The sequence below is a fragment of the Spea bombifrons genome, chromosome 7 (assembly GCF_027358695.1).
Source record: "Spea bombifrons isolate aSpeBom1 chromosome 7, aSpeBom1.2.pri, whole genome shotgun sequence".
NCBI classification, from domain to species: domain Eukaryota; kingdom Metazoa; phylum Chordata; class Amphibia; order Anura; family Pelobatidae; genus Spea; species Spea bombifrons.
Genome location: NC_071093.1, coordinates 13,368,271 through 13,383,813, shown reverse-complemented (window position 1 = coordinate 13,383,813; position 15,543 = coordinate 13,368,271). Strand labels below are relative to the sequence as shown.

The following is a 15,543-nucleotide window of genomic DNA, read 5'->3' as shown; positions in this document are numbered from 1 at the left end:
TTTGCTTTTGCGTTTTCTAAAGGATCAAACACCAGCAATAGGCGCTCATTAGAAGTTAATACTATGTTATACATAGAACAACGCTGAAAGAATATAATTTAAAGATAAACCTCATTATAACGGTCACGCCAATGAAATGTGAATTATATGACTAGGTTTAAGTTGACCTATACATATGAATGCATCTAATATCCATATATCCATAATTAATCCTAATAAATAGCTAACAATGCAAAGCTACACCCATTGAGTTTTGTATATTCATCATTTCAATTATTAATACTGGCATCTTTCTGACAATGCTGACCTAATTAGCTACAGTTTTGCTTATGCCCTATGGAAGTTACAGCCCTGATATTTGTCATCAAAGTGAGATCCCTCCCAATTTGCCTCAGTGTACCAACTAAAGGAATAAATCCTTCCATGCTATTTATGTTGTTTATATTTTCATGTTTTGTCCTTTTATAATTGAAGCCATACCACAGGCTTTTCTCACAATGTACAACAATGTTGCTAGTGTTGGTTGAAGCTGACAGCAATTTGCTGCAAAGGGATCACAATTTTAAGTGACAGTTTTTCTTTATAAAACTTAAAAAAAGACATAAAACACATTAAACAAACATAACCCTTATTATGTCCACTGGCCGTTGAAGACCAGAGTAATCGCGTCCTCCAGTGCTTTCAAAAAGAATACCCAGGCTCCATTAGTGACTTATTTCTTTGTCTGGTCTAGACATAAAAGCTATTGAAACGGATAGAATGAGGAAAGAGCCAATTGCAGCATGAACAAACGGAAAATTGATGAGACAAAACACTAATATCCGTGCAGTCAGCTGAAGCTAAAATGAAAAAAAGTGATTATATTTAATAACACTTACATTTAGCAATCAGCTCCAGAAAATTTTAATCTTAAGAGTGCGAAGGGGGTCAAAGAGAAGGGAGTTTTAGATGTCCTGTACTTAACATACTTAAAGTGAACTTGTCATTTATGAAGACAAGCTGGAATTTTTGAAACATTTATCTAATAATAAGTTTAGTTAGAAGCAGAATATAACTATCGTGTGTAACAGATAAGTGATCTTAGGCACCTTCCCTAAAAGTATAGCAAACACAAAAGTGTAATTTCCAACCACTCAAGATAAGAAATAAGTGAAACAAAAAATGTGTTGCACAAAAAAGGATAAAAACCAATACAAATATATATACTTATCACTAGAGATGTCTTGTTATAAGTAGTTTATGTGAACTCAACATGTAAAGAAAAGAAAAGTTTAACAAAAACAAATGTTTTACCTATTAGTATAACCAATAACCAACCCACCTCCTTAAATTCATTCACATTTAAATGAGCCTATGAATACTGGTTCAAGTGCATGAATAAATCTAGTCATTTGTTTTTGTTAAACTTTTTTCCTCTTTACATGTACGTTAATGAGTTTGCATAAACTACTCATAAGAAGAAGTCTGTATAATATATATATATATATATATATATATATATATATATATATAATATACGTTTTTTTGTCACCACGTGACACTTTTTTTTGCTTCACATATAGAATATAATTATTGTCTATATCCCAATGGCCGTACCCGAGAATTTTCTCCTGAACTCGTCCTCTCCTGTAGCTTCTGGTAGGGAGTGAGATGTGGCTGTTTTAAGGAGGTGGGACACACAAACTGTAAGGGAAAAACTAATCCATACGAGATTTTAAAAGGACACTTGGGTATGCTACATAGGCAAAGTAACTTTTTAACCAAGCTAAAAAGAATTTCTGGAGTTTGTGTGTGTGTGTGTGAGAGCTAAAAAGTTATATATTTAATAAACCATCCATAAAATATATGGGGGCACGTGTAGGGATTTTTAAAAAACTATATTATTTGAGACAATGACAGTTGCAATAAACCGCCACAATCCCACCACGGAGTGATGTGGGAAACTCTCTCAACTGTCTGAAAACATGCGGGTATCTTTAGCTATAGTGACTTTATGAAAACATGCAAATGGAGCCCTAGGAATGATTTGTGATTATGTTAGGAACAGTGGTCAGTCTTATTTTAAAGATATTAAAGAAGAACATGTCAACTAATCCAAGCCCTTGGTGAACTTGTGTTCTTTTCAAATTGTCACCATTTTAGCCCGTTTCTTTGATAAATGTCATCCTTTGTAGTTTATTGGACAGCAGTACAGCAACGTCAGATAAGATGTTCTTGAACACACATTTATTACCATATCAGGTCCCTCCAAACGAAGTGTAAAGTCAACATAGAAAACATTTTGTCGTGCATATAAATTATTGAATTGCATTAACTTAGTTTTGTTTTGTTTAACCTCATGGGTCTTCAGAGTCTGCCCATTTTTCTTCTGGTGTCAAGACTCGAACCTTAAATTGGTCTTTGGGAATGTCTTAGATTCAGGATAGCTTCACAACTATCATTTTACCTACAATGGGAAAACCAAGGTAACATGATAATAAAAGAGACACAGACAGGAGGAATATTGGTGCAAATGCTCGTATCAGGAAGTAAGCTTGCTGCTCCAGCTGCTATACAAATAAGATGGGCTTCTAATGGGCATCCATTTCATTCCTTCATGAAGTTCAAAACCGCTATGAAACGATGGGCTTTAAAGCTTACTGTAACAGCACGGAATGTAATGGGCATGTTGTGATGAGCCCTCAAGTGCTAAGGGAGTTTTATACATGGGTTTATGAAGAGTACTATTAATAATACTAACTACATAGATCACGGTTCTGTTAATTGTCCAAGACCTCTCTGCGGTATTACATCATCTCAATAAATTTTGTCTCTTTAGCGCCAGCTTCTGTTGTTCTTAGCTTTGCCATTATTCCAGCAGTGTTCATTTTTAGTTAAAAACACCCACCGGCTATACGGAGGAAGAAGTGCTTAGATATTAACATTGTTGTTTTCGCATCCCTCCTGCTTTATAGCTAATAGACATGTAAGTTAAGTAAAACCACTGGAAAAAATAACACACACTCATGACTTTTCAAATCAAAACATTTATTTAAGGCAAGAAATACAGGTTCTGCATAACTCGAACAATGAAAAATGTGTTAAACGGTTGACGAAACATTGCAACTTGCATTATTATTAATAATTACCATTAAAAAAAGTTTCCCGAAATGTAGATATTTTAATATCTTTTTTTCTTCCGTGAAAAGGAATTTTGATACAACTGTTTACTAAATTACATAAAAGCTGTCTCCAGTCACAATTCAGTCAGTCAGCTGAGGGTCATGTCATAACTTAGTCTCTGTTCTGTAGAAAGAGCACAATACAGTTATGAAAACAGTTATCTGAACAATGTCAACAAGTCATTCAATCAAATAACCAAATGCATTGAACGGAATATAGTTGGTGGGTAAACGAAAACATCTGACAACCTTGAATCTTTGTCCAAGTACATATTAGAAATGAACAATAAATCTATACACAATCTAGATTTACCAGCAGATGCATGGTTAAAATGTTCCTATCCTAGGAGGGGTTAAAAAAAAAAAAAAATTATATATATATATATATATATATATAATCTATCTATCTATCTATCTATCTATCTATATATATATATATATATATATAATAAAATCAGGTGCTACATTGATTTCTTTTGGGAAGAAAGATTCAGAAACACTGTTTACTGGCAAATACCATTATTTGGTGCCTATATTTCCATGTAAAAAAACTGTTAACAAGGGTCACATAAGACTATATAAACATAAGTCACAGTTACTTATGGTCTTCTCCCATGTGTTCTAAGTTAATCAAGACTCTGCTTGATAACATATGCACGGGCAACAGAATATTGAAAACATTTAAGCTTACAAAGGAAAAATATAAAATATTTCATTTTAAAAAAAAATAATATAAAAGGGGGATATTTAAGCCGAGCTGTAACTATGCTATTGCCCACGGAAATTATTTGGCGATGGATTTGCTGTAAATATAAATAGCTAGAGAATGGGCAGTATGAATGAATGTACTACAAGTGCAGCCAATTACATTCTAAATAAAATATTGGAACAACCAACTGATTAACATGAGGTTCGCTACAAGATGTAAAAGTATATGGGCTGGATTGGCAACTTTGTATACTTGCTTGGAAGAGAAAGAGAATCCAGACAAGCGCTGGATTCACATCCTCCATACAATTTGGATTAAGAACATTATCAACACGAAGTTGCAAAAAAAAAAAAAAAAAAATGTGTGCATAGAACTCTTATACCTCTTTTAAATGATTTTCATGATAAAGTAATCTGCATCTGATAGTGTTTGGTAGCGGCAGACACACTGAAAAGTAGCGTAAACATTTAATTAATCAAATATTAACAAATTCATTGTGTAGGATCCTGGTGTTGAAGTGTCTGTGCATTATAATAGCTCAAAGGGTTTATTTACTAAACAGCGGGCTAAGCTGGACGTGGAAGAATGTCCACTGGCTCGTATATTAGCTTTTCATTTTAAACCTCAGGCAGATTCTCCTAGAAGAAGGGACTGTTTGAACCTTAATAGAGAGGAAGCATAGCTACCAATTGTATGGGGGAACTTTCAGCAATTTTTTGTCTCCATGAGACCTTAATCATACACAGTATTTATAACAAATGATGCAGTCATATAACAGAAAAATAACCCATATGGTGCTCAGAGTCACCTCCTGTTTCCATGACAACAACGCTTCTGGAGCTCATGTTTTGAGTAAATCAAGCCACTCAGTTAACAAATCTTTGGGTGAAATCTTGTAAAGTTAAAAATAAATACATTTGCTTTTATTGGTTAAGAGTAATTGTTCTGATCGACTACAACTATTCATAAATACATATTTTTTAATTTTAAGCATGCTGTTACACCTGGAGGACCTGTCATTTTCTTCTTTACTCTCTAGGTTCGATTTCATAAAAACATACATGTGTTTTAAGTTTCTATGACAGCAACCATCAACATCTACATTAGTGTCGCATTAGTGACACATGACTATTAAGTGATCCTAGCAAAAATTATCAATAATGCAATAGGATTTAAAATTATTCCTGGGAAAGGCTTGGCCACTCAGTTAAACATAGAAGAGGTAGAACAGCACCTTTCATAACACTTTCTAGCCAGATAAGAACAACATGATAATACACTTTGAAGAGGCTGCGATAAGAAAACAAAAAGAGCTGAGCGTCTCACAGACATTTCTTAAGATATCCTTTATTGATTTAGCCGTAAGATTTCAAACAAACTGGAGAATTCACACTGATCTACGTGCTACGCGCTAAATTAGAATGAAGGGTTCGAAGACATTCGTTACCAAACACAAGCTTCTCAAATATCTCTAACTGCCTATTTTTAGCATCTCTCTGCATACCGATCCCTTGGAAACAGGAAAAAACTAGCGCTGCTAGGGATAGGTTGAGGTCAGAAATGAGTACCTACATTTAATCATTTTGGGAATGTTGATGGTTTGGCCTAGGTACATCCTAATGTAGGAGCTCGGTAAATGAGGCGTATGTTCTCCTTGTCAAGAGTCGTTATTAAAGAATTGAGATAACAGCTAGCTTGTATGAAAATTACATATATACATTATCACGTTATAATATAAAAACATTTATATACCTAGCACCCAGTTATGTAAAGATGAAAAAGCACAAAAAAGCCGACACACCTTTGACCCTTTATCAAATATAACAAGGGAGTACGTTTATGGAAGAAAAGAAAAAAAAACAAGTACGAATGCATAGCTTTACTTCCGCAAACATTTGAAATGCAAATAGGATTTTGATCCTATTCCTGTATTAACACGTGACTTTTGGCACCGTTTTAACACAGTATACTATGTCATCTAGTTGTTATACCACCTTGTTGGTTTGTCCTTGATACATGATATTGTGTCTTTTTCATTCTTGTGGTACAAACATGTGTCTAACCAGTGTGGAACACGCCTGTTTTACTCTCATGTATGATGTACTTGAATAAACAGTTTTACAAAAAAAAAAAATAACAAGGGAGTATACAGCTATAATTTATTAGAAGCAATTACTATAAAACCAAGGGCTCTATTAAAGAGGCTTTATAACTTCAAATATGGTGTATTGGAAAAACATAACCTAGTTAGTATGTACTACAACCAAAACTGCAGTGGAGTACTGTAGGGAGGAGAGGACAGGGAAGCACGCTGTGTGCTTGTCCCTTTAAAATACCAAAGTAAAGGATTTGGGTTTTACGTGACCAAAAATCCCCAAAAAAAGAAATTGTATTTCTGCTGTGAAAGTTAAAAAATATAAAACAGAAAAGGTGCATTTTAGAACATTCAAACTCCTAAAACCCAAAAAAGAAATATTTCATAAAAAAGTGACAAATATATATTTCACAGAAATACATCCACAACAAAATGTTGGTCAGATTGCTTCAGTATCATAAATGGTAAAGAAACAAAGATCTGTCAATGTTTAAAAAATGCTTTTATTATAACATGAAACGCCATTTTCCCATAAAAACCATGGGCTCCAGCAAGCCGCTCTGCTTAGTGTCATTATCCACAGAGCCTCCTGTTCAAATTTGACTCTGACTACTTTTAGATTTTAATCAGAAGACAAAACATACTATAAAAATAAAAATGTATATTTAAAAAAACAAAACAATGTGCTACGAAACGTAGAATGTGGGGTTTAGCACTTACCTGAATAAAAGAAAATCAGTACGTTCTCTGTCTCTTGTTGGACTCGTCTCTTGGAGACTCTGCCTGCATCACTTTCAGCTTGACTCCATTCACCATCTTTCCATGTAAAGCTGCAATAGCATCGTTTGCACTCGACACATCCGCATATTTGGCATAACCAACATTTTTTCCAGGTACAATATACACTTCTATTAGATTCCCAAAACGACTAGGAAAAATAATAAATATTAATAATCAATAAAAGTTTATGTATTTGTTTTGGCTGTTTAATTTTTTATGACCGTTTATTTCATTAAAAATCTGTGTAACTATTCTGGCTTCTAAGCCGGTCCAATGCAATATGGTTTTAAAAATTAACGGTTTCATAGCATAAGTATGGTTTACGCTCATCTAAAACTGAATAAGGTATTTTATGTACACTTTCTGAAGAAGAAAAGAAAAAACATTCAACAAGAGCCCCTATAAATGTACTATTTGAGGTTTTATATACATGGATTATACCGCAGCAGAGCATATGCTTAGATACCGCTTTCATTACAGACAGAACATCTTACCAGAACACATCTTCCATTACATCCAAGGATAATGGGTGAGGATTAAACACAATAAAAAGCCTCTCCTTCGACTGTGCATCACTTGGAGCCTTCTTTTTGTATCCTGGAAGGGTAGCGTCTGTCTGAAGTTGAGATGTGGCAGAGGAGGTATATGCTCGATCATAGGCCTGCAGATAAACAAATGTATCTGTAAAGCCCTGTAAAGTAAGTTATTACAAAACTCCATGATCCCACAACTATGAGATACGAGAGAAACCCACCATGTAGCCTATGGCACCAAGTTGAAGAATTCTTATCAGTGTACATTATTAGCTTATAAACCAGAAAAGGGACACAGACAAAAAAATATATACATACGATCATATGTGCCTGTCATAAAAAATGCATGCTTAAAATCTTGTCGTGGATCTCTCCATACACAGCTGTCCTCATACATTTCACATAAACATGGCCGCATGTATCAGTCTCTGAGAAATATTCAGTTTAAGTTGGCTGCTAGTCAACTCCTACATATGCCAGACAAGAAGGCATTGTTGACTCATCTGGAACAGCAGTACTTCTGGCTTCCACATCAGCCTTGCTACAAGCCAACAAGTGGGCTGTTCTAATTATTGATCATTTAGTTATATCCCTGACATTAGACGGGCAATCTGGCTGTATGGATCAGGCATGACAAAATCAGCTCCCAACCATATCAACCTCAATCTATCAGGACCAGATTTTATCCAAGGGGTGTAGGGAACATACAAGGCCAAGAAATCCTTTGCAGACACGAAGAAGGGGTTCTTCTCTTGACTTAAGTCCTTTTGTGCAGAGGCCTGTCCCTACAGAGCCCAGGGATTGTCCCATGACTCCATATTCAGAAAGGAAAGCCCTAAACATCGGTCAGAAGGGTGTAGTTGGGCGGCACCTAAAATGAAACCTAGCCAAGGTAAAAACCCAATCAGATTTGCCTACATTTTCCCCATTTGTCTTTCCTTTGGAAGCCTCAATGAGTAGCAAATATTTTCCAGAGGAGCCTACAACTACCTTTACTGCTAGGTAAAGCAGAGTTGGCATGGAGTCGCGTCTGAATAAGTCATTGCTTACCAGTGCCAAAGTCAGTTTTGAATATGAAAACCCTGAATCAATTTTTAAGACCCAACAAGATTCGGAATGGAGGGAATTGCAGATCCGCCTGCTTTGGTGCAGTACAGTTCTGTCTCGATGCTCTTTCCATTCCACAGACAGACCTGAGAGTTTTATAGGGTTTTCCCCTCCATCTTTACTAAGGAAGGTTCTGATGGATGTCGGAGCGGAGGACCTTGGTGTACCATATTTGGCCCTTAAAACCTCGCTATCCACTATTTCAACCCACGATCAAAGTTGACAAGACGCTTTTAGTCATTATAGTAGATTGTTTTCAATGGACAAAAGAGCTCCTCCATAATCTGGCCCCTTTAAATGGATTGCAGCGGCTCTATGCTTCTAACAGACCCCATATTGTCTTCTCATACTATTGAGTTTATTAATTATTCCCTGAGTTATAACCAAGGTCAGATATAAGAAGATGATTAACACATTTGTAACATGGACTGTCATGTTCAACACAAATCTATCTATCTAAAGCTCTACAATTCTCAGAGAGTCTGGCTGCAAAGTTCATGAAAGCACATGGTTTAGCTTTAGATTTTGCAATTCCAGATTTACAGACAAGCTAATGTTAACACTTTGGATTCATTGACACCCATTTCAGATGATGGTCAGGGAGAGGTGCTTCCACATCCAAGGCAGTTAAACTAAATAAATCCCACTCAAGGCTATATTGAAGGCTGTCCTCTGATCTTGTGCTCGGCCACTTGTTACGTATTTTTGGAAGCAGAGAGATTACAGTTTTTGAGAGCTACCACCAGGTGAGTGCTATTCTACCCATGAGTTGTTGCTAGGGGGCTAGCCTCACGAGTAACAAAATAGAGGTTGCAGGAACAGTGACACTTACTGAAGTTGCAGGATACTGCTGAGGAGTTTGGGAATTCCATACCATTGAGTTTACCTGAGCCGCCACCATCTGCGATGCCATTTTCCTAAGAAGACTATAAAACAAACAGAAAATATCCACAATGAAATGCACTGATTTGCTGACTTCATTTGCTGTTGCAGATACACAAAATAGCAGGTTAATAAGTCACTAACCGCAAAATAAAGTATTGTTATGCTCTCTTCACAAACAGGGGGTTTCACACAATCTAAAACGGAGCTTTTTTTGTCTTAGTTATCTTGTCTGTTCACACATGATTGCTCCTTTCAATGTTTAGTGTAAACATATATTCTAACTATTATATTTGTTTTTCAGCTTGTTTTATCACAATTTTAAAAACTTGTTTGATCTTCCTTTTTTTTTTCTTCAAGAGGGAGAAACCCTCTTCTAATTTTAATCCCCACTGCAGCACTGAATGTAGAAGCTATACATTCAACATCCGAAATTAAAAAAGTCAGTCTGTGTATAGAGCAAAACGGCAAGTCTAAATTCAGAACATAAAAACTTCCTGTCACTAACAAATGGATGCATTTTAGTAATCAAAACAGAAAAAGACAGTTCCCGACATTAAACTTACTCTGTGCCATCTCCACCGTCATTTAAGTAAGTGACACCAAGTCGATTTCCAGGTGGGTACTCAAAACCATGTAGCTTGTATTTGGCATAAATAGCAGATGAGATGTTTTGATATTGAACTATGGCGTGTCCTGATAGGGCAAAAAAAATACATTTTATGGAAAAATAGGAGATCAAAACCAAATTCCTAAAGCGATTTGCACCCTGACAGTGAGGATCTCTCAGCTAGGCTATGATATGCAGAAGATGTGGTGTGCACATATATCTCAAGTCAGCCACTAAAATTAGAGAGGGACATAGAAATAAACATTGCTTCTACAATAAAACAGAGCAAGAAATCATACCCAGCACATACTAAACACACCTAAGGCATAGATCATGGTGATCTTGTCACATTATATGGCCATACATTGCTTAGTCCACCACTATGTCAAGGTACCCCAATTTTGGTGAGCCCTATGTAATTTTACATGGCTACATTGCTTACAAGGACAATGCATGTTAACCCACTGAGACTCTCAAGCAAGTTAAAGCCTTCTCTGAACACCATTAATGAAGCACCAACTCTAAGGTTTGCCCAGAACCTACACATATATAATAAAAAAAGGAGAAGAAGGCAACCAAAAAGCAATAGAGTAATTTAAAGGCTTCTCTGCAGGAGGAGCGCGCAACCTAAAAAGCATAAATGGCATAAGAAATCAGTGCATACCCAGCAAATACCATTCAAACCCTGGGAATCGGAATGAGTATGGTTTGAATGGTATTTGCTGGGTATGCACTGATTTCTTATGCCATTTTGCTTTTTAGGTTGCGCGCTCCTCCTGCAGAGAAGCCTTTAAATTACTTGAGTGTCTATTAAAATGCAGGGCAGCCCCACTGATTCTTGCTCCTTGGTAAGCAATATAGCCATAAAAATTAGATAGGAATCCCAAACTTGGGGTACTTTGAATAGTGACAGGTTAAGCAACATATGGCTCTATTCTTGCTCTTTTTTGGTACATAATGGTCATTACTATTTTAGCAGCAATGCAGGAGTGTTACTATGTACGCCTTTTATCTTCTTTGGGGTGCGCTCCACTTTCTGTATATTGCTTCTACAATGTTAACGTTTATTCCCCTTAAATTGATTCACGAAAATAAACACATTTACAAAAAAAAAAATAGAAAGCAGAAGGACAACAAAACATTTTGCCAGTGGAAAACTCCAATGCACCTTACCTACCGTAGCTAGAGTACAGATCACGCTGCACCTCACAGTACTCAAGTCCTGGAATAAGATCAAACAAACTGTAGATCTGCTCTTGAACCAGAGGAACCCTTGAAACCACCATCAGTCGCTTAGACACCGCTTCCTGGGTTCTGGAATCCGACAACTTGTCATAAGCAGAATAATCATATTCTTAAAAAAAACAATAAGTACACTTTAGTGAAATAAAAAAACTATATATATACACATGTTAAGAATATACAATATTGTCAAATAATATATCTCACTTGGTTCATGCATATATCCCCCTCAGTACTAAATAGGTCAAATGCGCCACAGATTTAAGGTTTTCTTTAAAGGGGAACAATCACCTTCAAAGCTTTTAACATATCTAAAATCATTTAATAAAACTACTTATGACTTGTGCTTTTTGTTTTTTTCAATTAACGTAACCGGCAAAGCTGAGATCTGGGGCGTATCTAATGGATGTCTTGTCCTGCAGCCCCCCGTCCCGTTACTCAGTCATTATAAATGCTGCCAGAACCAGCAATGTGCAACCTAACACTAGCAAAGAGATAGATTAACGGTCAGCGATAAACATGCAGATCACGACAACAGCAAGTCAGGATGGCTGCACCAATACTAAACATATAAAGTGGGGTTCTAATACATATCATATTATTACATGGCTTTATTTTGAAGAAAAGTGATCCCTCAGCAGAACTACTCTTTCTATGTTAGCATCAAGAAGGTAAAAAGCCTTAAAAGAGTGAGGGTGTGCTAGTTTTCTTTAAGAGTGAATTTGTTCACAATGAAAAATCCGTTAAATAATTCCAAACTGATAATACCATATGAATATAAAGCGGTGGCGTGGTCGTGAATTAATGGTTCTTGCTGCCTCTGACTGCTATGGTAATCCGGCTCTGAAGTTGCTCCTTTGTTTTTAGGTTCTGCCAAGATTGCCTTATAACCTAGAAAGACAACAAAGTAAGTTGCATACATGGTTCTTTTGCTTTTCATGATAGTTTAGAAATGCAAGATATTATTCTATCACTAACTGTACAAAATAAATGAAACGCACAAGCAACTCCCATGAATTTAGCTGCTGCAGCATGTTTATATTGGTTAGTAAAAAAATGCACAGTCAGATATATTTTAACCACCTTAATGTCTATGTGACAGCTATACATACATATTGTATGTGTATCAAAAATCTCTATTTATGGCTTTAGGTTAAAACTCCCCCTGATGGTGTAGAACAGGGACTTTTCTGGCTATCAGTCATTAATTTGTTGGCCAAGTACCATAGTCAAACGATCCAGCAGTATTTTGCATGACTGGAGAGTAGATCTGTTTATACAGTGACTATATATAAGAAGCTGAGAGGTCTTGAAGAAAAGCAATTAGGCTTCTTTGGGTGTAACAGAACTTACTTCGGTCACAGTTCTCTATTGCCAAGGCAGCTTGTGAAGGTTTGAGGAACCGCACGTATGCCAATCCTTTACTTTCCCCGGTGTTTTTGTTTTTAATTATTGAGCAATACTCAATTTGTCCGTAGGCCTAAAGGAAAAGATGGATGTTATCTCAAAAAATACTTAAGAAAAATATGGACAGAGAGCGGCAGACTGATCCCAGGGAATTTGTGACGTACGTAATAAATAAAAGAAAAAAAAAATACAATACTGAGTTACAAACAATACGCAATATTGGCTATACCCATTTTATTTTTCCTTGTAAGGAAATCTTTGCTGTGTAACGATCTTCTTAGACTGATGGAAATACACAAACTCTTAATCTCGCTGAATTAAAGGGACACTCCAACAACCATATGCACTTTTAACGCGTAGGACAGCTGTGGGTCCTCCTTTAAATTCTCATGTTGTCCCTTTTTCAAATGCAATGGAAGTGCTTTCCTGACATTGCTTGGCTGATTCAGTGCTCATGTACATGATATGAACAACGGCCCATACCTTAAATTTTTCCTTGACATCATCTTCTGTGTACGATTTAGGGATCATTACAAAAATCCTTGTTAATTCTTCATCTTCCACATCCCGGTGACTTGAAGAACCCCGTGACTGTGCAATAAAAACCTAAAACAACAAAAAGTATATGGTTCTTGCTGCAGAAACTGGCCAGCATTGACTGTTCATAATAAATACTGAAGTAGAGCTGAAGCCACAACTCTCTTTTCTGTAATTAAAAGAGAAAGCAATACTGTGTGCTTAGTGGCAATAATTGCCTGGACACATTGAGCCTTGTGACACCAGGGAGCCAGACAACCCAACACAGTAATCTGCCTCTGTGAAGAGGAACGGGGCCAGCTGCCCTAGCCCAGAGTTTTCTGTCATTTCCAGGCATTGTTATTTCATACTCATATGTTCCCAGTACCTTATGTTACTTAACTGGCCATATTGTTTGGATGGTGGCCTGCTATACACGTGTGCGGAATAAATCTATCATGGGAATAGGGGCGTAAATGAGTTTTTCTGTATGTGGCTCAATCATATTGTCACTGGGGTAGGTGACAATGTGTGCTTAGAGTATATTTGTTTCACTTTTCCGAGTGATTTACAGGCAGTACATCCAGTGTTGATGCAGCCGGGCATCAGATAACGACGGGTGGTTCTAGCCTGCGCGGTCATCAGAAGAACTGTCGCAAATACATACATAGTTTGCTTTTGTGCCAATACGTGGCTTATGTTTACATAATTACATGACATCATGTAAGTTTCCGAGAGAGAACTAGCTTCTCAAAAAGCCGGGAAAAGTGCGCTTTCATGTGAAACAGAAAGAAATTATAGTCGCTGTTTACTTAGGACACAACTAGAAGGATAGGGAAGGATGTTCACTAGATACATAAGTGATAGTAACCCATGGACATTGCAGCAGATAAAAAAACTGTTTTTTTACACGCCATCTTAAAAAGTAAACGAAAACTCTGAATGAGTCAATTTGTCCACAATCAAACTTGAAGTTACGTGGCATTTGTGGCACGTGATGTGCGGCGCCTTAATATAATAATAATAAATTAAATCCATCAGATAAAAATTGGATTGTGTTATGTAGCCATAGAACTTTACCCTCAATTATAAGCAAATAAACATATAACAAATAAACATTTAATATTTAAAAAGAACCAAAGTATGAAAAGTATCCAGTTGTGTTCTTAGAATAATCATAACACCTGTTTTGGGGAGTTAATGATCGGCCATATCTTAAAAGCAGCAGGTTACTAATCCCAATATAAAGACTGCTTTTATTCACAGTGTATACACAGCCATTCAGACAGAGGATCTCTAATTCAGGCAGCTGCTTTGTTGCAGGTGAGCCTAGATTAACTCTCCGTTTCTCCGTTTGTGACCGTCTGCCACGGAGCTCACCTTAATAGGCTTGCTGCTCTCACTGAGGCATCGGCCGTGCATTTCCTCCATAGCTCTGCAGGCCTGCGAGGACTTGGCATATTTGACAAACGCGATCCCCTTGGACTCTTTGGTCTGTTTGTCTTTTACCACCCAGATGTCCTGGATGTCACCGAATTCAGAAAACCTATCCCGAATCATATCCTCGGTTACCGATTTACTGACCACCAGGAAGACACGGCTATTTGGGGGGTCATCCAGATTACCTGCTGACGGGCGGAACGCACTACTGTCTTCCATCTGTGCGACAGATGAAAGGTAACAAAATAGACAATAAACTAGCGGTAACCTAAGATAATGTACAACAACAACAACCGCTGAATGTCTGCACCAATGACGCGACTTCCTAACAGCACGTCATCCAGAGCGCCTCGCCGTTAAACAGCGACCCCTACAGGCTGGATGACTTACATGCAGACTATGGGACGTGAATAGTCATTACAAGATGTAGTTGTCTCGGAGGGAAAAGGTCTCCCTCAGACTCTGTCAGTGGTCCTCAACCCTCTGCTCAAGGCTCACCTAACAGTCCAGGTGTGTCTAATGTGTTGCATAAATAACAAACAAAAACACCCTAAACACAACCGAGTAACACCTACATCCTGGACTGTTAGGTGTGCTCTGAGTGAACCAGTCTGCAAGAGTCTGCTCATTCCCATTCCATGGCCTAGAATGCCACATACATATCCATGTTAACATAGAAATACACATCCATGCTAGCACACAAATACAGATCCATGATAGCACACGAACACACATACACATCAATGCTAGCACACACATATAAGTCTATGCTAGCACACAAAAACCTACACATACACATCCATGCTAACACACAAACACTTATACATACACATCCATGAGTGTCTGCCCCGGCGAGGCCTCAGCTGCAGCCTCGTGTGGGGCCTTGCGCACCCCCGGTCTCCCACAGGTAAGTTGCCGCGATGGTCACTACAGACAGCAGTGGTTTCACTCCAAATCCCTTTTAATAATTTTGAGTGTATCCCATTCCGTACCATAAATGTCTGTTTTTACTTCGGAGAGTTCAAGCATAACTCCCTAAACACATTTTACATTGTCTCTCT

The 15,543-nt window shown here is 37.2% G+C and overlaps 1 protein-coding gene across 1 annotated transcript; it reads right to left on the bottom strand.

Moving 5' to 3' along the window:
• Positions 1-3,008: 3,008 nt before the first annotated feature.
• RBM45 (RNA binding motif protein 45) lies at positions 3,009-14,804 on the bottom strand. The gene is made up of 10 exons (XM_053471197.1): positions 14,423-14,804; positions 13,010-13,132; positions 12,473-12,599; positions 11,888-12,010; positions 11,055-11,231; positions 9,834-9,963; positions 9,218-9,311; positions 7,240-7,406; positions 6,686-6,893; positions 3,009-3,285 (listed from the first exon to the last, which is right to left on the bottom strand). Exons 1-9 carry the CDS (start codon positions 14,699-14,701, stop codon positions 6,701-6,703), a joined length of 1,413 nt encoding a protein of 470 aa, XP_053327172.1. The 5' UTR covers positions 14,702-14,804; the 3' UTR covers positions 3,009-3,285; positions 6,686-6,700.
• Positions 14,805-15,543: the final 739 nt, after the last annotated feature.